Here is a 24,523-nt window from a genome sequence, read left to right as displayed (position 1 = left end):
CTCACCCTATGGGTCATGACCCCTTTGGAGTCTATTGACCTTTTCACAGGGTTCACCTAAGACCATCAGAAAATACAAATATTTACATTACAGTTCATAACAGTACCAAATTTATAGTTATGAAGTAGCAACAAAAATCATGTTATGGTTGAGGGGTGTCACCACACCAGGAGGAACTATTTTAAATGGTTGCAGCATTGGGAAGGTTGCAAACCACTGCTCTACAATGACATCATGGCAATGGGCACATAATTCTGTGCTTAGCCTAAAGCCAATACATTGCACACTTAAAAATGGGTAAATCTGAAAATATGTAAATGATACCTCAGTAAAGCTATTTTTAAAACATTTAATTAGGATGTTCAAATATTTTATGCAAAATAGCATCATTAAATGGCTGTGTTGTTTATTATACTGAAGAGCTTACTAAAAGAAAGAAGTTTCGAAGTTTCTCACTTGGGATACATTCGAAAGTTGGTTAAATAGATTTGGGAAGGAATAACAATGCTGAGATGATTTCTCTGAACTGGGTCTTCCAGTATTTACGACTGCTGACAAAAGCAAAGGACACTTCATTCTACCTGGCAGAAGGAAAATCATCTAAGTGGACTCATTGGTAGGTCACAATGACCTTTGAGAGGACGATAATCAATTGAGATAAATTGTGCATTTGGGAAGTAATATTAGTGTGTCCTAAACATAAAATTACAAAACTCATGTAAATAAATCTGTTTTAAAAGGGAGCTAGGAATTTAGTCTTCAAATTTTTATTTTACATGATTTTTTTTTTCTGGAAAAAAATCTAAACTTTAGCATAGAGATTAGGCTGCCATTGACAGTCCATTATCAGTCTTACAACTATACAGAGAAGAATTAACATATGCATTTAAATACTGGGCATGTATGTTTCAAAAGATAATCAAAAGAAAATGATGGGAAGATAAAGTTAAAAGTTTTTTTTTTATGTAGAAAAGTAATTATCATAGAAACTATAGCCTTGAACCAAAGTTGAAAATGTCCAATGGCATTAAAAAAAGGTGAACACAAATATGAATGTTCAACATTGGAAACAAAGAAATAGTGTCAGAGTGTGAAGCAAATCACAGCCTGAAGGGGCTGATCAGGTCGTAGCCTAGCCAGCATACTCACCAATGACAGATGGTGTGTCATAGAGTCACCTGCATGGTGTATGGTAGCAGGGTCATCATCTGACACTTGGCCTAGGATGCTTGTAATTAATACCACATTGGTGAGCAGCATGGGACTGCAGGATCAGACAGAAGACACAACAGAATGATAGTTACACTCTCAAAATGGAGAAAAGTCCATTGTCAAAGTGAACTCTGAAAGTAAGAGATATGGGGAAAGTGGGGGCTTTAACTGGGGAGTGGGAAAGGAGGGTAATAAGGGAGGAGAATCAGGGAAGAGATAAACAATACTAAGAATGTTTGAAAAAGCCATAGGTAAACATTATTTTATAATACATATATAACAAACACAACACACATATACACAGTTTATATGGAGTTACTCCACATTTCTCCTCAAGAGCCACAGAATATTGAAGAAAAATATCCTTGTAGCAGACATAGGAGACTGCCTAAAGGGTCATTGGAAAGGAGAGTCCAAGAGACTGTCACAGAAAATATAAGCTATTGCTGTGGCCTTTGTTTTCTTCCCAGAACTTGAAGATAAAACCCTATGGCTAAAGACTAGACACTTTGGACACAGGAATTAGAGAAATTGAGCTGGAACTCAATAGACCCAGTAGACTCCTGTGGTTGGTGGTTTGAAAGAAAATGGGTCCCAAAGGGAGTGGCATTATCAGGTGGTGTGGCTGCAAGATGTAAAACTCTCAGCTACCTCTCCAGCACCATGTATGCCTGCATACCATCATGCTCCACCATGATGATAATGGACTGAACCTCTGAAACTATAAGCTGCCACCCTAATGTTTTCCTTTATAAAAATTGGCATGATCATGGTGTCTCTTCACAGCAATGGAAACCCTAACTAAGAAAAATCCTTCCTGAGAAGGTACTATGCAAACTCCTAAGGAAGGAAAGCAACTGATGGTCCTACCCAACTGTAAAGTCTATAGATCAGGAACTACAACAAAGATCCTGGATGATGCATAGTGATATTTTTATCCTGGCAATGGCCAACAACTCTCTAATTGGATTTAAGGCCTGATCAACAGTATTCGTGTTTGATACTATAAACCTAGCCAATTATCTGTGGCTGGAAAGGCCATAGACCCCAAAAGAGACCTTACTACTGTCATTTCCTAAATCAATATAACTTTTAATTGTATTCTAAGTACTTACTTATCCTTATACCTACAGTACTTACTTATCCTTATACCCCTCATCAAAAAGTATCCTTTTTGAAACAGATGGAGACTATTACAGAGATTCATATCTGGTCAAAATGAAGAGAAGAAGTGACCATAGGTAACCCTGACATATCTACAATATAAACCCTATAGTTAAGGCTCAGGAAACATCATGGAAGATGGGGCAGAAAGACTGTAAGAGCCAGAGGACTAGGATGCCTGCTGCTAGATAGTGTCTTCTAGACATGATAGGGAGCTACACCCATGAAATCTCAACAATGCAGTTGCCTAAACAAGATCTGCATAATGACAAAACCAGCTGACATGTTACTGTGGATAGGGAAAATTGGCAAGGCCCCAGACCTAAACAAAGACCTGTAGGTTATCAATGGCTGATTGTTGAGAGAGGAAGAATCAGCTTTCTCAAGGTATTAGCTCCACAATGCATATCTAATCCAAGGTCGTCAGCCCTAAACACATATACATATGAGTAACAGCAAATGGACTCAGTAGGTTTTCTGTGTATACATACATGCAACAAAGAGCTGACTGTACCAGCCTGCCTTTATTTTGATTTTTTTTTATTTTTCTGAAGAAAATCTAAATTGCTTTGCCCATTATAGAACTATCATGATAATTGCTATTGCAAGGGAACAGTACAAGCCTGGATGTCCATAAACAGAAGAATGGACAAAGAAACCGTGGTGTGTGTACACAAGGGAATTTGAAGCATCTGTAAAGAAAAGGTTAATTATGATATTTGCCAGTGAACATATGAATCTGGAAAGTACATTAAGTAAAGTGACCCAGACTCAGAAAGACAGAAATCACATTTTCTTTCATATGAAGATACTAACTTAAAGTTTGTATGTATGCAAATAAAGGGGTAAGAGACCTGGGGTAGGCTGTAAAAGCAGATAAGAGACTACCAGAAGGGAATATGAGGTGCTGGGTGAGGTGAAAAGCATCTCCACATACACCCAGGGTGAGGCTAGGTATAAGACATTCATCCACACCCATGAAGAGCAAAGGAAACACGTGCACACCAGAAGTCAAAGGGAAGACAATGTTCATTGGCTGGCTGGCTGGTTCCCAATAAATATTTGCCAAAACCAGGGCCAGGAGATGGGAACAGATGAGTGAGAAGAGGAAGGGTACAGCTTTGTGGCTAGTAGGCAGAGATCCAATCACGTTATATCAAGTGGAAAATGGGTAGTGGTGAGGAGGGAGGCCAAGGCAGGCAGGGAACATTAAAGTGGGCATGACTAGGAAGGGTCCCTATAATCCTGGGGAGGAGGAGGAGAAGGAGGACAATGCACCAAGCTTGATGTACAACACTCAAAGAGCTGGGATGGAAGTTGTGATATCTTTTTGTGGAGTTTTAATGGGTATGGTCCCTACAGACTCATGGGTTTGAGTGCTTGGCCCACAGGAAGTAGCACTACTAAGAGGTGTGGCCTTGTTGGAGGAAGTGTGTCACAGTGGGGTCAGGCTTTGAGGTCTCATATGCATAAGCTGTGCCCAGTGTTGCACAGTCTCCTTCTGCTGCCTGAAGATCAAAATGTAGAAGTCTCAGCTCTTCCCCAGAACCATGTCTGCCTACATGCCATCATGTTTCTTGCCATGACTATAATGGATTAAACCTCTGAAACTGTAAGCCAGCCTCAGTGAAATGTTTTCCTTTATACGAGTTACCGTGGTCTTGGTGTCTCTCCACAGCAAAAGAAATTCTAAGACAATTCCCAAAATTGGTAATTCTATTTTGTTTTGTGTTAGCCTTCCTTTGGTGAAAAAATATCCAAGATAACAACAAAGTAGGAATTATTTATACGGTTCAAGTCCATGGCCACTTGGCCCTCGGTTTTGGTCTGAAGCAGTATAGCACAGGATGAAGAGCACATGCCAAGGCCCTTTTTGGCTTATGGTAGTCAGGAAACAAAGCAAAAGACAGCCATGACCTCATTTCCTCCAGACAGGCTCACCATTTAAAGGTTCTGGTGTCTCCCATTAATGCAATCATCTAGAGACCAAACCCAGTACTGGGGCCTGTGTGGGACATTTAAAATGCAAACTGGCATTGGCCAATGGGTCAGTAGGTAAAAGCTCTTGCTTGTCTAAGTTCTGTCTGAAGAACTTGCATAAAGGAAGAAGGAAAGAATCTACTCCATAAAGCTGTCCTCTGGCTTCCATGTGTGCACCATTGTATGTGTGTGCACCCGCGCACACATGCTCGAACCAGGAGCTTGATAGGAATGGTTTACCTGGGTTCATCTGTTAACAGCATTAGTTGTTCTTCCAGAAGACCTGGGTTCAGTTCCCAGCACTCACAAGGTGACTCAACAACTACCAGACCCAGGGGAACCAACAATCTCTGCTGGCCTCTCAGGTCATGAGGCAGAAATATGGTACACAGAAATACATGCAGGCAACATACCCACACACAGAGAATAAAATAATAATAAAAAACCCAAACCACTGTTATCACTGATGCAAAATACATTGGAAGAAATTGTCAGTGCAACTCTATGGATTCATCAGAAGGGTATCTATCCATGGATAAAGGAAGAGATACATTCATGAACATTTTTCTAAATGTATTCACAATTTCTCTCCTAAGATCCCAACATCGTAATGACTATGGTTGGTGTTACTAAAAATAAAGCAGTATCTCTATGATCAACACACAGGAAATAGTACTGATATTATAGTTGACAGTAGCACTAATAAATCTATCCACCCTGTTTACCTATTTTAAATGGTTTCCACTAGAGAAATGTACATGTGCCCCCAGTCTGAGTAGTGTGGGTGTTACCTAAGGAGTCAACTCAATACCAAGAACAAAGCTGATGCTGTAACTCAGCCCTGAGACACTGTGGCCCTCTACTCTGCAATTCCATTGGTTTTATTTATTTATTTATTTATTTATTTATTTATTTATTTATTTATGTTTTTTTGAGATAGGGTCTCTGTGTAGCTTTGTGCCTTTCCTGGAACTTACTCTGTAGCCCAGGCTGGCCTCGAACTCACAGAGATCCGCCTGGCTCTGCCTCCCGAGTGCTGGGATTAAAGGCCTACGCCGCCGCCACCGCCGCCGCCACCACCACCACCCTGCTCCATTGGCTTTAGAAGTGCATCAGGTCTATAAGTGCACAGCCCCTCCAGAACTGAAGGGACAGAGCTCTCTGCACTCCTGACTTAAATACAGACTATGCATAGCAAGTCTGAGACCTTAATGATGGCGGAAGAGTTGCTGTTAGTTCTATGTTGTTTGGGGCATGATTTTTATGGTGAGAGAGGGAGAATGTTAGCTAATTATGAAGGATGTGTAGGTTTTTTAAAAATAAAGTTCATTTGGTGTTAAAATATCAGAAGGAAATTTAAAAGGAAAAATCACTCATATTTCCATCTTCTGAAATTTATTTTCATATCTAAATTCCTTTCTGGTTTCTGTTTACAAATATGTCTATTTCAACACAATTGCAATGCATACTTTAGTGAACTGTTTAAAACCATGTAACATAATTACAAGTATGTGCCTACATTTAGGTTAACACTTATACTGTCATTTTTAAAAAGTCTGTATAATATTCCAAATGTTGGTAGATAACACAAAGTCCATTATAAAAGTGCAGGACATTCCCAGTCACTCACTAGTCTAAGAGTCTCATGTAGGTCGGGATAGCCTCAGATTTGCTTTGTAACAAGAGATGACTCCAGATTTTTCTGCCTCTGCCTCCCAAGTGCTGGCTTTACAAGTGTGCACTACCATGCCTGGCTGTTGTGGGATATTTGTACACTGTATGAAGGTATACTGCTGTGATTGGTATAATAAAAAACTGAATGGCCAATAGGTAGGCAGGAGGTAGAAGCAGGACTTCTGGAGAGAGAATGAAAGAGGAGAAGAAATCTAGGTGCATGGGAGATGCCAGGAGACACGGAGAGGAAGCAGGAGGTGCAAGATGGAAGAGAGGTAACGCCATGTGATAGAACATGGATTACAATAAATGGGTTAATTTAAATCATAAGAGCTAGTTAGGAAGAAGCCCAAGCTATAGGCCGAGCTTTCATAATTAATAAGAAGTCTCACCTCATTATTTGGCAGCTGGCGGGAGAGAGAAAGACTTGCTACACCTGTCTCTTTGTGACTGGTCAACATGGATATAGGTTTCTTTTCATTCTGAACTGGTCTCCAAACACATATTCTCAAGATTACTTCATCACAAATAGATTAAACAATTGTAGTAACAATTTTAATGAACAAATAAATTTTTACTGCTAAATCTGTGGACTAAGTTAAAATGTTTAATTGCAAACAGTGGACCCTTCACATTTATCTGTTTAACCATCTGGTAGCCTGGGTACTTAGTGTTCCTTACAGAATTCAATCAGACCTTCATGTTTGATTTTCAATCCTTTGCATATCATATATGACATAAATGCTATTTTCAGCCTGCTGCTTTTAGTGTGGGGCAGTTTTTGAACACAGAATTACTCTATTTTTATTGTTGAACTTTGACTGGCCCTTTGCAATCTTTAAAGAACTGCTTTACCCCTCCTACCCCGCAGCAAACATGCTCTCCTATGTGCAGCTTTCCTGGTTTGTGTGTTCTCTGAACTTGGTTTACACATATGTCACTTACTTGCCTTTGTTACCCCTAAACCATTGATTACAGAATTTTGCTCCAACTCCACTTCCGGATTTGCTGATTTGTCTAACCTGCAACTACATGGCCATTTACAGCAGCAACACAGCATAAGATAACCACATACGAGAGGCATGGGTGGCCAAACACAGCTCATTTCCAGACTGACTTTTTCCCAAGATCAGATATGTTAACATTGGTACCAACCACTGAAACAGTAGAGCATTCCTTCCAGAGTCCAGTGGCCTGGGGACCAGAGGAGATGGCAGGTCAGAGGGCTCCACTGCTTTGAGACATAGCAGCTGTATGTTCACTGGGAGCTACCAGCCTTCCTGGCTCCTTCCTTCTCTCCCTCCCTCCCTCCCTTCCTTTCCTTTTTTTTTTTTTTTTTTTTTTTTTTTTGGAGGGGGATGGGGGGGTTCAAGACAGAGTTTCTCTCTGTGGTTCTGGCTGTCCTGGCACTCACTTTGTAGACCAAGCTGTCCTGGAACTTAGAGATCTACCTACCTCTGCTTCCCAAGTGCTGGCATTAAAGGTTACAACACCACTGCCAGGTTCTTTCTGGCTACATTCTAAGCCCAGTTCTTCAACCTTCTCAGAGATTCTGAACACCTAAAATTATTCTTTCAATAACTTCCTTTGTTGCTTGAATTGCACATGGCAACTGTTAACCAAGAAACTTCACAGCTGCATTTCTGAGTGAAAACCAAAGCCCACCATGCTACAATGTAGACATCCTTTTCTTGCATTCCTTATTACTGTTTTTTAAGGTAATGCCAAACTGGCCTGGTCATAAGAACCAACTGGAGCACAATGAGAGTTTTCTCATCTTGGTGACTAACTCAGACATAGAATAGACATGCAAGAATGTATTTTTGAAAACAAATCCCCTCACCTACCCAATCCTCCATGCCACCACACATTTCAGCAGTAGAGTCCCAGATACTCCTGTAATCATAATCCTGGCGACAGGTGACCGGACAGCACTGCCTTAGAAGACTTGCCAGGTCCATGGCCCATTTTTGCAAGGGGAGAGAAACTCCTTTTTGTGTTTAATTAAGGAAAAGGAGTGGGAGTTTCCAAGTGCAATGATTAATGGGATGCATAGGCTTTGGCTTAACAAAGACCTGGGTTTGAATCTCAGCTGCAGACTAGGGACCACTCTATGTCTAATAGATCATAAACTCATCCAAATGAGTCCCCAGAATGAGTATATGAGGACCACAGGAGAGAACGTGTATATAGAGACCGGTGAATGAGCGGCAGGGGGGTCCCTAGAGAGAACTGTCTTCCCTTTCTTCCTGTCATTATCCCCGAAAATCCCTTGCTCACCAGCACTTCTTTCATTCAGAAAAGATTATTTCTTGACTTATCACTCTCTGGGAACATGAGATTCCATGTTCTCAGCAGGTTTAGTATTCTTCTAGAAAACTAAAATATTCAAAGAAATTGCTTATTTTATATGCCAAATTTAAAGAACAAAATTTGAAGATATGCTTTGATTTATGGTAACAATTTCACTTTGAGAAAGGTTTTTAAGTACACAATGTGTATTTCAGCAACTCGGTCTTAATTGTCCCAAGCCTAAGGAAAAAAATGACCCATTATTTTATTTTTAAATTTATTTAATTTTATAAAAAAACATATATTTTAGCATTTTGAAATAGTTTTTAAAATATGAAAAATAGAATAATTTTCCCATAGAAGAGGGTAGGATGATTCATGCAGTCTTAATAAGTAACATTAATAGGAACTCACATTAGGCTTAAATACAGTTGTAGATGGTTACATACAGAAGTACTTAAGGACATGTGTGCATACACATTAGCACAGTCTGCTCTGTCACCTAAGAGCACATAAAGCAAACAATACCCCATAGTAACAGACGCATTGACTTCCTGGTTTGGAATAGCACCTTGCAAAGGGAGGAATCGGAGCCCCTTGGAGAAGCGGCTGGTTCTAGTACTAAGGCATGGAATGGACAAGATGGTGTTAGAATAGTCTCTGTGGTTTTAGAAAGTAAGAACAAGCCCCGTGTTGATAGGGATATGTCAGAGACACAGGAGTCAACCTGAAGAGCTTCAATAAGACAAAGCTATACAGCTTGAGAAAAAAAAAAAAAAAACTATTGGATTATAACCCAAATATAAATATAGATGAGTCAATACTCAAGAAGAAGTTACTCTCCCATGTGGGAAAATTCCAAATAATTTCTACAGATCTCTTCCATAAAGTGGGGTGGGGGGGACACTGAAGTTCCCTGAAAGCTCCTTTCCAAGAGGACAGTATGGGAAGAGGAAAGAAGTCACTTTCCCATGGGGAAGCCAGGTGACCAAGGTCAACCGACATCAATAGTCGTAAATCATACTGTGCTGGTAGTGTTTATTCTTGACAAGACATAATGAAAACAGTATTCTACCTCTGGGCTTTTCCTTCTCCCAGGCCACATAACTCCAGTGTAACTGTGAGAAAAACATCAGATAATCTAATAGAGGGGCATCCTACACATACCTGACTAGAATCCTTCAATGTCCAAGGAAGTCCGAAACAATGACAAAAAAAGTTTGAGAAAACTTCAGAATCAAGAGGAGCCTAAGAAGCCATGACAATAAATGTAGTGTGTACCCTGGAAAGGACCCTGGAACAGAGAAAGCATGCAGGTACAGCCATGGAGATGTGAACTTGAGATTAGCTCTCAGTTATAGCAAAGGTACTGTAGAGATGTCAATAAGAACTCTATATTCTTGTGTTTCTTTTTCTGTAAATCTCAACCTGCTGTGGAGAAAAATCTAGTTTCCAAAGGCAACCTCTCACCTAATTCTATCACTCTCAAGCAGGTAAATACTGTTCTTAGTTTCCTGTACACAGTTACATGTACAGATGTCTGCACACATGTGTACAAAGGCTTACGACACAAATGCAGGCTCTGCCTCTTGCTCCCCCTTGGCTGACTAGATGGTTGGCTCCTCTCTCCCAGCTGCATGGAAACTAGTGTCTGATGGTCGCACAAGCTCCTTAACCAGTAACCTAGTGTGACAGTGAGGTGGCTCGCTCCTTGTGGCCGTTACTGTGCTTCCAGGAGTAACTTTGCACACCTACACCTACTCTTTCATTTGCTAAGGGGGGCGCTACATGATAATTCCAGAATAGAACTACAACATCAAAGTGGAGGTGCATTTGTAGTTCAGACAGACACAAACTACTCTTGGGAGCTGTATCAATTTACAGTGCCCTTAGCAACGTATGAACATGCTTCCTCATGCTAAGTGCCTGTTGCACTTTGGAATTGTGTTAATACATGGAAAACTGATCCACTAACGGCTTTGCTTTTCTTTGATCTTATTTACAATATTTAACTTTGATAGTGCCTTATTTTGAGAGAAGAAATGTTGCAACTGAACTCCAAAACATCACAGCTTCTAAGAGGATCTATTATTCACACATTAAAGAATCTCACAATTATTTATATTTTCAGCATCACTAGTTCCTGGTGTGATAGTGTCCATAAAATTATTTTGTGTGACTTCTACTTATATGTTTTCAATATGCTTCCTCAGCAAGAATTGGTCCCTGGTCCCACAAGTGTCTGGGAGGCTACACCCTGGCCACCATCCACTGCAGTAGTCAAGGTCAGGGAGATACTCTGTTATATGAGAGAGGAATTTTGTTGTTGGAAGGAATGTCGGAGCAGCTCTTAGGTAGAACTTGCCACCACAGGCCTGCTTTTCTAGTTCTTAAAATCAAAACTCTACACTGCAGTGAAATGTCTCAGGTCCTAGTATAAGAAATTCATTTAAATACAACTTCATACACTCAGTTCAGAAGTGACATGTTCATTCTCATAATAAATCACTAACAAAAAAAGTAGCTGACAATGTTTCCTAGCTTCCTCCCAAACCTCTCATCACATACCTGAAAGTTTCATGTCCAGACTCGGCTCCTTTCCTTTAAGGCAGCTGTGCATTGTTAGAAAGCTGTGAAAACAATATTCTGAAATCTGTTTGCCCAAACTTTAAATGTCTGGTCATAGTTGAGGGAGTTGGAAAGAAACAAGATTTATTCCCTTTTCTGTATGGAAACCCATTAAGAAATGGTAGCACCCCCTCCATTTATATATATATATATATATATATATATATATATATATATATATATATATATATATATATATGGTATGTACTTCTAGTTCCTCCAAAGTCCTCAAAAAATGATGTCTGGACTCTAAAATGCCAATTTCCATTGGGAAGAGTATTCACCTCTGTACATATGGCTTCAGTTATGAACCAACTATCAAATGAAATGCTATATTTAATTCCTTGAATCCGGCCTCTGTCTCAGTTAAGACATGCTCTATCTTTGTTACTTACTAGCTTTGTAACTTAATACAAATTATTTAACTTGACTAATGTTGAATTTCTCCACTAGTAACAAGAGCATAATAATCATAATTAACCCCTGGAGCTATTTGTGAATGAAATGAAGGAACAGATGATGCTTAGTGCATGAGAAGCAAATAGCTAGTGCTCAGTGGATGTCAGAAACTATCAGGAAATGTGGCCTGGTGAGTGTCAGCCACTGGAAGGGGCTGCTAGAGACAAAAAAAAAAAAAAAAAAAAGAGAATGATTGTTTCAACATCATTAGCTCGAAGAAATCTGGAAAGACTGTATTTTATATTTCAAAGGAACTTATAAGAATTGATTGGGTACTCAGCAAAAAAGAATGTTGCTTTGATTTACTCACATTTTATGAAAATTGTTACATCAATATTCATAATCTAAAGAAGCTTTCTTCTAATCCCTTCATCTGGTTTTGAGAATAGAGTTATTTTAGCCTTGAAGAATAAACTGAGAAATGCACTCAATTTTTGTTTGTTTTGAAAAATATTATGTAGGGGCTGGAGACTTAGATCAGTAGCCGAGCACTTGCTCACTAAGCACAAGGCCCTAGACTCAGTCCCTAGCATGGAAAAAAAGGTTCTGTAAAGTCAGGATCTTCTGTTCTTTGAAAGTTTGGTGGAATTTGCTTACAAAATCTTTGGTCTGTCCCCTGTGAAAAGACAGTGCTTGTCTTTTTAAGTTATGAGACTTTGGGCTTTTTGGAGTAAGTCATATTAGGATATATTTTTCTTATTTTTCCTTTTAAATGTGCGTATCATGTAGGAACATGTTGCATGTGTGTAGGTGCTCATGTGTAGGTATGTATGTATGTGTGTGTGCATGTGGATGCCCTAGGTTGATGCTGGGAAGCTGGAGAGAAGAGAGTCTTCGACCTGTTGAACTACCTGCAAGTCATGGAGCGACCTGCAGAGTTCCAGCATGTGTGAGTCACAACCTCACAGAGGGGACTGTTGTTGATCCACTGCTTTTTCGAGTTGCCCATACTCTAGCCTCTCACCCACGCTCCTTTACATAAGTCCAATAAAGTAACTGGTTCACCAAGTTGGTTTCTTACATAGATTTGCCATCAGAATATTCCCTATTCAGGGTGAGGACTGTTTATTCACTACTCCCAAGGGATAGTGTCACACAACATACCCAGGCTGTACCATGCCAATTGTTCACTGCTCTCAGAGCTGCAGTAAGGTAGAGAAGAAATATATGAAAAAAAATGTGCAGACAAAACTCTGCACTAGAACAGTAGGGCAGTACTTCAAGTGAAAGACCCTACTACCAAGTGTGTCAACATATAACAGGGAAATTCATTTGAAAGGAAAGGGATTGAACTGAGACACCTGCTTAAAACTGATAGTGTTTTTCCAAGGTCAGCCACTAAGGCTGTTTTAGTTGTTTCCTGTTGCTTTGACAAAATTCCACAATAAAAGTAACTTAAAGGAGAAAGGGTCTATTTAATTCACAATTCCAGGTTATGGTCCATCATCCTGAGGAAGTTAACAGGAACTTGAGAAAGCTAGTCAAACCACATCAACAGTCAAGAGCAGACAGCAATGAATCACCGCTTTCACACTAGTGCTCAACTTATTTCCCTGCTCTTACACAATCCAGGACCACTGACAAGTGAATGGTGCCACCCACAGTGGGCAGGTCTTCCCATTTCAGGTAATGTAATCAAGAGAATCTCTCAAGGACATGTCCACAGGTCAACCTGATCTAAATAATCCCTCACTGAGACTTTTCTCAGGTGATTTTAGATTGTGTCAATGTGACAATTAAAAGGTACCATCACAGAGATGTACAGAGGCCACTACTGATGTGCAGAAGGGGTCAAAACTACATTCTGAGTGGGCAGCAGAGGTTAGCAGTGTCATCCACATGACATGTTTTTGGAAGAGTGTAAAATGAAAAAGCCACAGGACAATGGAGTTTGCCCAAAGTTTCAGAAAGCCACTGAAGATAGGCAATCTGTGACAGGGTTAGAATTCCTGCAAGGCAGCCTTAAGAGACTATCATGTGACCTGAAATGAAGTTTAAGGTTTGATGGAGACTCCAGGATTCTAGAGATGCCAGGAGCATGAAGAGTCTGCCAAAGAAAGAGGATTAGAGCACAGAGTAGAGCAGGCTGTTCTAGTGTAGAGAGAGGCTTTGTGTGTCACAGATCATAGATCCAGAAGTTACCAAATCAACTGGAGTCCAGATAACGCTACCAAGTGCCCCAGATGCTGGCTATGGATTGGTTCTGCTCTAAGTTGTGCTCTGGGCCAATCATTCTTTGCCGTGTTCCTTTACATCAGGAATGCCTACTATATGCCACTGCATGATGGCAACATGTAACCTTTCTTACTTGTACAGAGGATCACAGGTAAAGAGGCTGTCTAGACTCTGAGCTTTGACTTCTGACCAATGTGAGAATTGCTAAGACTATGGGAGTATGCACCCAGTAGTATAACCACATAACTAGAAATCCTGAGTTGTAGATAAAAATGACTAGAATTAGGATGAGAAAATCAAGTCTCTAAAACTTTATACTTATAATACAATTCGAACTAGAATCTCTCCTGGGATTATAATGTAATAAGAATTATCCTAACTGGACGGTAATGGTGCACGTCTTTAACCCCAGCACTTGGGAGGCAGAGGCAGGTGGATCTCTGTGAGTTCAAGGCCAGCCTGGGCTACAGAGTGAGATCAAGGGCAGGAACCAAAGCTACACAGAGAAACCCTGCCTTGGAAAAGCCAAAAAAAAAAAAAAAACTGTCCTAAGTTTTGTGTAATAGTAACTTTCTATGTAGAAGATGGTATAAAATTTAGAGAAAAAAACTTTACTAGGGATTTGTCAGAGCCTTCTGACAATAAGTGATAACATTATCTTAAAGCTTAAAGAGGCAGGGGCTGAAAAGATGGATGGGTCAGTAAAGTTTGTGCCTCAAAAGCATGAAGGCCTGAGTTCAGCTTCCCAGAACTGACATTAAAAAGCTGGATACAGCAGTGTGGTCCAACTGCAACCCAGTGCTGGGAAGCATACACACAGGATTCTGGGTGCTGATGGTCAGGCAGAAGAGACAAGTGGTGAGCTCCAGGGTTAGTGAAAGACCCAGTCTCAAAAAGAGAGAGAGAGAGAGAGAGAGAGAGAGAGAGAGAGAGAGAGAGAGAGAGGACTGAAGAGATGGCCTAGTGGTTAAGAGCACTGGCTGCTCTTCCAGAGGACCAGAATTTGATTCTTAGCACTGGTACGGTGGTTTACAACTATTTGTGACTCCATTTGCAGAGGATCTGGTGCCTTCTTCTGACCTTGGAGGGCACCAAGCATGCAACCGGTGCACATGCATATATATAGGCAAAACATTCATAAACATAAATTAAAATAAGTACTTGTAAAAAGAATTAAAAATTCAAAAATAAGATGGTAATCAATTGAGGAAAACACCTAACTTTGACCTCATATGCACCTCCCCCCACATAAAAGGTTTAAGTGGAAAATAATTACATACCAAATATACTTAAAGTAAGAACAGCAGAAAAAAAAATACTACTTGCAAGAATGAATTAATAAGGCATTCTACTAAAATTAATATTAATGGCATATGAATTATTACAACAGAAGACAAAATGCAGTAATAGACACTAACACACAGGAAATTCTAATGTTAGATGGTCAAAATGATGATTTAATTACACATAAACTAATACAGTGGGGAAAAAATGAAACTGAATCACTGAATCTCATATCACACAAAAACATGTTAAATGAAAGGATCCTAAAACTATGTATACTACATAATGTTTTAACCAAAATGAATCAGAAAAAAATTTAAAAAGATCACCATTTGGTTATACCAAAATACGAACTTCTGATATGATACCATACAAATTCAATAAAAATGTACTTTAGAAAAACTGAATATATAAAACACTTAACATCTGTACTATTCAAAGTGCTCTTTAAAATTATCAAGAGGAGGTTGGGAGTAGTGGCACTCACTTTAATCCCAGCACTCAGGAAGCAGAGGCTGGTAGATCTCTGTGAGTTTCAGATCAGTCAGGGTCACACAGTGAAACCTTGTCTTAAAAACAAACAAAACGCTTACGAGGAGCTGGGAAGTCCACACACATCTGGAATCTGGGCACTCAGGGAAGAGAAGCATGAGGTCCAGGTCAGCCAAACTCCAACAAACCAAACTGCTACCAAGAGAACCCTCAATAAATCCACTTTACATAGGCAACCAAAAGACAAAGTAAAACAACTGATCACTGTTGCATATTACAGTTTATTGGGCTGGCAAGATGGCTCAAAGGGTATCTGCCCTGCTATCAAGCCCGTGGTAGAAGGACAGAACCAACTCCGGTAAGCTGACCTCTGACCTCCACATGTGCTCGTGGAACACCAATGACCCCCCATATGCACACATAAAAATTACAATTTTTAAATTAAATTTCACATTTTTTTCTGACTTCACGGTGCTCCTGAATGCATGACTCCTTCTTCTTTCTTCCAACACTCATCCCTCTGGATTGCCATTAGTGTGTGTTCATTCCATCCTAACACATTGCCTTAAGGCTCAATCTTTCTAAAATATCACCTTTTTTTTCTTTTATTGATTCTTTGTGGATTTTACATCATACACTCCAATTAAAATACTGCTTTTATCATTATCTTGATGAACAATTTTCAATACTTTCAGGTAGAAATATGTATTCCTTAGACTTATTCCCTAAACTGTGTAAAATTCTGGATTCATGTTTAAAAAGAAAAGTGAAGAAAAAAGCTTTAGAATATTGTATTTTTCAATGAGTTCTTGGCTATGACATTAAATTCATGGGCAACAAAAGTAAAACACAAAAAGGGGCCTGTTCCGCTGGGAAGAGTGTTTGTATCAAAGAAAACAATAAATGGCTTTGAGAAGACAGCCTATGTCATGGGAAAGCCACATACGTGATAAGCAGTTTATATGTACCACTTATGGGACACTTGTACAACTCCACAACAACAAAACAAAAATAGTTACATCTTAAAAATGGGCAAAGGACACTGACAACAAGCCCCCATGGAAGATACAGATGACCACCCCAAACATGAAATGTTGCTAAAGGTGCAGTCACAAACATGGTACCATTCCTGTGGGAATTTCAAATGATATTGTCACTAGACAAACAGTATGGGCATTGCTCAAATGACGTAGCCATCCTGCCTCTGGGTGTTTACCAGAGATCCCAGAGCAAGGCCTCCAAAAGCTATCTGCAGAGCTGCCTTCTCCACAGCTGCAGATGCAGTGGGTAAGAGATGTGAACAGCCCAGACGTCCACAGCAAGATGAGTGAAGAAAGAACCAGAAGTGCTCACACACACAACAGACGACTGGAACCAGTCAGGATTGAAAGGAATTCCGACACATGTGACAACACAGATGACATTGTGATAAGTAAAACCCCACATAAAAAAAACACAATACCACATCATCTCACTTATTTGTACCATGTTAGGAGAGTCAAACTCACAGAAACAAAGTAGACGCAGGCTGCCAAGAGCTTACGAGGAGAGGAAATGAACAACCACTAGCTACAAAGTTTCAGTTTTGCAATGTGAAAAAGTTCCACACATGTACAGCAGAAAATGTAATTATACTTCAAAACTCAGGGCTGAATAGTTAAAAAATGTTTGAAATGGTACATTTAAGGTCGTGCATTTTATGACAACAAAAGTTACAAAAAATATTACAATTCAGAGTTTATATATTCAACATGAAGTTTAGAAAACCTTATCACTTTCCTCCATAAACTGTTAAAGTTTTAGAAATAAAACATTAAAAATGAAATTAAAATCTGGATTCCTCTTACACACAGCATATGCTCTGTTTTTCTTTTGCATCCTAGACCAACAATTCCCTAGGGATAATGCGACAGCAAAGTAAATTCCATTTTGTTCTACTGAAATCTTACTTTGTACTTGTAAGGTCTCTCACATACACACTTAATTCTGCCACTTTCAAAGTTAAGACAGCAAGGGACAACGGCAAACACAGAGCACAGACAGTTATCACTGTTACTATAGGCATATTTGCAAGACAAATGAATTAATATAGACTGTCATGGCATTAAGAAGAAGGCAGACATTTCCGTTACAGCTAATTGCTAACATCAAGAAGGAACTCTCTTTACCTAGCGCTTCCTTCTGCAGATCATAGCATCTGGTTTGCAAGTTTACTTCATGTTGTTTGGACACCTGCATCTGCTGAGACCTCAATATGGCGGCATCTGACAACAATTTGAGATTTTTCATCTCCTCTTCCAGGCATACTTTATTTCTCTGGGAAATTGCCAGACTTTTATTTAACGTATCTATTTCTGTAAAGAAAATTCAAAGTTTGTAAACCGAAGACATTAAATCACAATTCTCTAAAAACTGGTTTTCTTTTAGAAAATTAGTATGTGAAAAGAAGATGACTTTTCTGAGAGTATGACATTTAGCCAAAAGTTAGATGTAAATGTACTAGCAATTCTGAAAAGAAACAAGGAAAATGGGCTGGGTCGCTAAATGATGCACTTTTTTGTTTTTAGCTTTAAATTATACTTTTACATTCTCATATAAATATGAAAAGTTTAATACCTGTGGAGTCCTCTGTGTTTTGTTGAAATTGTATAACAGAGAAAAGTAAATGTAAGCCTGCAGCATGAACTGGTTGGTAGCATTTCTAAGATGGCTACTGGTCTGCCTTCTAAGTGGTAAGCATGCAAAGGACCTGAAGGGCGGAGTAGCTAAAACTAGCAAGCTTGTGGGTAGAAAGTATTTAGCAGTTAACAAATACATTTTAATGATTCTAATGGTACTCTGTCCCCTAGAGTGAAACCAGAATTTATTGTAGTAATTCAATGCCATTACTCTCCTTCCATTTAATTTTAAATGGCTTCACAGTTCTACTTACATTTCATACACCTTCTTGAAAAATGTCAGAGCACATCATTCATCAGAAAAATTAACAAGTTTCCCCTTCCCCAAGTTTTCAGCACTGCCAACATAAGCCACCACTAAGGTAGCAAAACAGACACTAAAAATACTATGTCATTTGTACAACTCAGCTAATCACCTTAATGAGAGTGTGGACTCCGAAACTCTGGACAGTTTTCTAGGAAGATTACCTGGCGCTGCCTTCTTTGGCTAGTCCCTCCTATGTTGTAAGGTGGGTTCAGGTGTGATGGGTATCTCAACATGTTGGCTTGGTTTATTGCTCTACCATGTCTATACATGCAAGAAAGATCAAAGTAGAGATCCACAGGACAGATCTGGGAGCAGGCAATACATCAGCTGATGACAGCAGGGTACAGGAAAGGAGGAATTTCCTAAAGGATGGTGCATAGTACAACTGAGAATGTGGTCCAGCCAGGCTGATGGTGCACACCTTTAATACCAGCACTTGAGAGGGCAGAGGAGGCATGTACTTCTGCTTCAAGACCAGCCTCATCTGCATAGCAAGTTCCAAATCAATGAGAGGGACATAGAGAGATTAGAGAGCAAGATAGTGAGAACAAAAGGGGGGGGGGAGAACCTGGTTCAAAGAAAACAAAGCAAAGGCTCTTTACGTGGGTAAAAGTCGTGTGTGGGAGAAAAAAGTGGTCTTGAGAGGAGGCCCAGGTAACTTTTCTCTTTTAGTTCCTTTTCAACTTGCAAATGGAGACCTAAGGAAATAAATGCATGTTTCTACTGTGGTCCAATAGTTACATTAGCTGGCATTTCACCCACTGTGAACAGCTAATATGCTTTTAAAACTGTGGCTACAGGCCTGTTTCTGTGAGAGTGATGGCCAGCACACTAACATAGAACGCTTTAAGAAACTTAGCAGAGTGAGACAAAGGAAAATGCTTCCTGGGTATTTTTACACCCATGAAGGCAGCTTCTTATGGCTGAATAAACTGCCCTGTACTGTAACATCTGCCGTGTTTGTCAGAACGACACCGCAGACTAGGACACACATGCTGCCACCTATTTCTCAGTTGCCAAAGTGACTCTGCTTAGGTTTAGCTGGCTGATTCTGTTAGTGAACAGTATCGTCTCTAAAATAACTCATGTCAATGTGACTTTCTATCTGACATTAAGAGGCAGAATCTGCAACTCAAGCTGATTTGTGAATAGAGTCTATTTCCATGTACTCATGGAAAAGTACAGCAAGATTTCCAAACTAATAGCCACTAGAACTGCAACCCAGACAAATAATCCCATCCTCACACATCTGGCCTGCCATAGCGCACATGCTATCCCATCATGGAAGCCTTTCGCGAGCTAACCTAGATGTGGCATACCAATTCGCACACTTACTTTGCATTGATCAAATGTAAGCATACAAACTCATATTAGGGTATAGGTTAATTTAGGCCAGAGATAACAGTTTATTTTATTGCCCTGTAGTTTCCACTATCATGCTTTAGAAATAACAGGAGCTGTTATAGACATAAAGGCTTCTAAGTAGAGCTTCTAGATGGTTCCTAATGTGCCAGTATTTGAACATCCTGAATAAGTGTTTCAGTTTCATTTCAAAGGTAGGCATTTTGAGCTGGATAGTTTGATGCCAAACTAGAATAAACAACTAAAACATGCACCCCCCCCCAAAAAAAAATGTTAGCAATCTAATCAGATATGCCTATTTCATCCTTAATTCCATCAGTTTTATTAAAACTGTCAACTCTAACATAACTTTGTACTTGATCTCTAAAAGGTCAAAAGATATCCTGAGTGGTGCATGTCTTTAATCTCAGCACTCAGGAGGCAGAGGTAGATGGATCTCTGAGTTCAAGGCCAACCTGGTCTACAGAGTGAGTTCCAGGACAGCCAGGGATACAAAGAGAAACCCTGTCTTGAAAAACAGAGAGAAAGAAAGAGAGAAAGAGAGAGAGAGGGAGGAAAAGAAGAGAGAAGAGGAGAGAAGAGAAGAGAAGAGAGAGAGAGAAAGAGAGAAAGAGAGAGAGAGAGAGAGAGAGAGAGAGAGCGAGAGAGCAGCCTGGTGGTGGGATGCCTGTGTGAGGCCCTGGGTCTGATTCTTAGCACTAAACACCAACAAAATTCATTAGCTAAAGCAAGTATGAGAATAAAAAGTAAGTTCTTTACCTTATTAAGGTTTATTTCTGTCTTTGTAGCCTCGAGCTTAGTCAAGTGAATGTACAATTATATTGTGTCATTATGCTATTACAAGAACTCTATAACCTTATTATCAGGGAATTCCAATGTTACATTCACTGTGTGACCATTAATTCACATAACTTTAATTTTATTACAATAATAGGAAAGGCCTTTAAAATTATAGTTATTAAATAAATGAAGGAATCAAAAACCATTACCTTGATTTAAAAAACCCTTTTATTTTGAAATAGTTTACAGAAAGTTACAAATAGATTTCTAGAGCAGTTCCATTCCCCTTCCCTCTGCTCCCTAGAGAAGCATGTCAGATTTAACCAGCTGTGCACAAACTCACTTGTGTAACATGCTTGTTCTATGCAAATTTAACACCTGTAGAGCATTCTAGTTTGCTCTGTATGGCTGTGACAACACTCTAACAAAAAGCAACTTGGAGAGGAGAAGGTTTATTTCAGATTACAATTACAGCCCATCATAAGGGTAAATCAGGGCAGGAACTCAGACACAGATCTGGAGACAGTAACTGAAGCAGAGGCCATGGAGGAATGCTCTTGCCTGGCTTGCTCCTCATGATTTGCTCACCCTGCTTTCTTAGGCAACCCAAGACCACTGGCCGGGGAGTGGCAGTGCCCACAGTAGGCTGGGCCCTTCCACATCAACCAACCATCAAGAAAATGCCTCCATACCGTTGGCTTCAGGCCAACCTGATGGGAGCAATTCTTCCGCTGAGGTTCCTCTTCCCAGGTGACTCTCTAGTTGTATGAAGATGACAAAAAGCTAGCCAGGACTTGCAGCTTTATAGAGTTACTACCACAGTCAGAACATGGGATTCATACCACCAAGCTCAAGCCTGCTGCTTACAGCCAGATCATTCTCTAACCCCCTAGTGCTAGTCCTCGGCAACTGCTCATCTTTGCTTATACCTACAATGGCAGTATGTCAAGACTGCTACATAAATGGAACAATAAGTGATTTGGAAATTAAACCATTTTCTGATTGGATTTAAAGTCCAATCCACAAGACAGAATTCATGCTTGGTACCATTAACAGAGCCCAAACCCCACAGCTAGCTAGGTTACAGACCCTAGGGAGGACCTACAACCACTATTCTGCTAAACTGATGTAGTAATAAGCTGCTTCCTAAGTTGTATGTGCATCTCTTAGCTCACATCAGAGAAACTCCTTTTTTTCAGTAGATGGTGATTTATACAGAGACCCCAACTGGTCAATGTGCAGAGGATAAGAGACATGGGGAGCTCAGCTCTAAAGGGGACATCTATATCGTAGTCCCTCTTTCAAAGGCCCAGGAATCATCACAGAAGGGGAGGTTGAAAAATTATGAGCTAAAGGTATTTTCTAGGCATAACAAGGCCTTTTTACACATGAACACACAGTGCCTGTGACTACAAACGCAAGATCAAGTCAGACAAAAATCCCAGCATGAATGGAAAGGGGCTCATGAAGTCCCGTCCTAGCTGGAGAGCTACTGGCAGCTGTTGGTTGTTGTGGGAAAGCCAGTTTTATTCAGGGATTTGGCCCCTGAGAGGCTGCCCATGACCCAGTAGATGGTCCCATACCCATGCATCCACAGGCAGCACTAAGTTGACTCAGTGGCTTTTTAAAAAGAGCACCTGAAGTCGGGAAAGGAAAGTGGTGAGCAGGATAGAGGTAGGATTGGAGGAGAGAGTATGTCTGATCAGAAGACACTATATGAGTTGCGAAATCCTCAAAGGATTACAAAAAGGAAAAGCCTGTGAAAAGATTCTGAAGTTGACTTTTTTTTAAACTGGGAAATTTTCTTTGATGTTCATTCACGTTATTGCATGTATTAGTAATTCCTTTCTTTCTGTGCTGATTTACACTGTTTATGCTTCACCCATGGAAAAGCATCTGGACTGGTTCCAGTTGTGAGCTCTTATGAGTAAAACAGTTATGGACATTTAAATATAGGTCACATGTTTCAATCCGGCCTGGACTATGGGCTGGAGGAGAAGAAGGGAGAGGGAAAAAGAGAGGGAAGGTAGGAGGGAGGAGCAGAGGAAGGGAGGGCAGGGCGGAGGGAGGGAAGGAGGGAGGGAAGGAGCGACTGACGTGAAAGAGACAGGAGTTGGTATGTAAAGTGAAAAATAATAAATAAATAAAGAGCCACCAAAAAAGATGAAAAAGATGGACGAAAGCATCCTTGCTACAATTCACATGACCTTTATCATTTTGTAAGTATCACACTAGAATTATATTTTCAGTTTTTAAAGTGTGGAAAAGTTCATCTCACTAATTTAGACTAGCAATATCCACTACAAAGCCATACGTGTAAATTAAACCTTCTACTGGAGACTTGAAATTAATTTTAATGGTGTATTTAACCCCAGTTATCTAAAGTGTCACATTTTGCCAAGGGGCTAAAACCCCATTTCAAATGCTCTATAGCCACACATGACTGGTGGCTACCATACCTGACAGTACAGTAGATGGGACGTTTTTTCAGGCTTTACTCGTCTTGGATTTTGAGGACCTTATGTTCAATTTATTTTCCCAAAGCTTGAAGGTGTGAAAGTTGTTTGTCCCTGTACCCACTAGAACATCTGCTAGATCTGAAGTACATTCGGAGCAGCTAGCTGTAAGAAGAGCAGGATCAGCACCTCTGAGGTTTGCACCTACTTGTCCCAATTGGTACACAGTGCCCTGGGGCTGAGATCATGCAGATTGTAGTGAGGAAGGAGGAAAAAACCTCTTACCATAGCAAGATCTCAACTGCACCTACCCACGAGTTGTGTGCACTCACCTCTTGTCTGGCAACTGAGTATGCTGTCCTTGTGTGTGCATTTCCACCTTCCAGCTTTAAAGCCCTGCTCTTTTACTCAGAGACTACAGCCTAGCGGAGGATAGACGGTAAACAACACCACAAGTCAACAAGTTGACAAGCAGACTCCCAACAATGACACATATTATTTAGTATGAAACAAAGGATAGAGACCTTTAGATAGGAAGGCTGTAAAACATTCCACAATGATCTCCTGGAGGAGGTGACATGTAAACCAAAACATAAATTTCAAGGATCAGCAGGGCCTTGCTCAGTTTCCCTTGGTGAACTGGAAGTGCTCCCTCTAGGACAGCTATCCATCATCACACACAATTTTAACGGCATCCTTTGAGGAGCAGGCGTTCATAATCTTGGGGTTTATCAATTTTTGTTCTTTCGTAGGTCTTGGTGTCTTCCACCTAATGTCTTCCTTCAGAGTTTTAAAGTTTTCATTGTAGACGTCTTTCACTTTTGCTTGATTTACTCCAAGGGGTTATTAATCTGTCGTGCATGTGGCCATCACCCTGATTTCTTTTTCAGCATGTCTGTGATTTGTCTATAGGAAGGCTACTGAATTTTGTATGCACATTTGTATCCTGCCTCTTTACTGCAAGTTTTGATCACTTTTGGAGTTTTTTTGAGAAGTCTTTAGGGTCATATCATCTGAAAATAAGGGTTCTGTGGCTTCTCTGTTTGTATCTATTGTATTTCCTTGGCTTGTCTTATTGCTCTAAGACTTTGAGCATTACATCGAGTAAGAGTAGAGAAAGTGGCAGCAATGTGGTGTTCCTGGTTTTAATGAGAATGTTTCCATTTTTCCCCCTTAAAGCATGATGTTGGTTATAGCTTTGTCATATATAGCCTTTCAGTTACATTCCTGTTATGTTTCAAATTATGTTATTAGGTCCCCCCAACCCTTATTATCTCTGATACTTTTGTCATGAAACGATTCTGTCAAAGGCTTTCTCTACATCTAATGAAATGTTCATGTGGTTTCTGTCCTTGAGTTAGTTAATGCTGTAGGTTACATTTACTAATTTGTGTTTGTTGAACCATCTTTACATTTCTGGAACAAGGCCAACTTGATCTCTTTTTCAGGTGCTCCTGTATTCAGTTTGCAAGATTTTGTTGAGGATTTTTGTATCTTTGTTCATCAGGGAGAGTGGTTTTATAGTTTTCTTTGTTCTGTATCTTTTTCTCTTTTGGTATTAAAGTAGTACTGACTTTGTA

The 24,523-nt window shown here is 39.9% G+C and overlaps 1 protein-coding gene across 1 annotated transcript in view; it reads right to left on the bottom strand.

Moving 5' to 3' along the window:
- Lekr1 (leucine, glutamate and lysine rich 1) overlaps nt 1-24,523 on the bottom strand; it is a 170,630-nt gene that overhangs the window by 75,288 nt on the left and 70,819 nt on the right. Inside the window, exon 6 of the mRNA XM_036189266.1 lies at nt 17,529-17,714. Within this exon, the coding sequence (XP_036045159.1) occupies nt 17,529-17,714 (186 nt within the window). The remainder of the gene's footprint in view (nt 1-17,528; nt 17,715-24,523) is intronic.

Source organism: Onychomys torridus, chromosome 6 (assembly GCF_903995425.1).
Source record: "Onychomys torridus chromosome 6, mOncTor1.1, whole genome shotgun sequence".
Taxonomy (NCBI): domain Eukaryota; kingdom Metazoa; phylum Chordata; class Mammalia; order Rodentia; family Cricetidae; genus Onychomys; species Onychomys torridus.
Note: the sequence above shows the minus strand (reverse complement) of the source record. Positions and strands in the feature narration are given on the sequence as shown.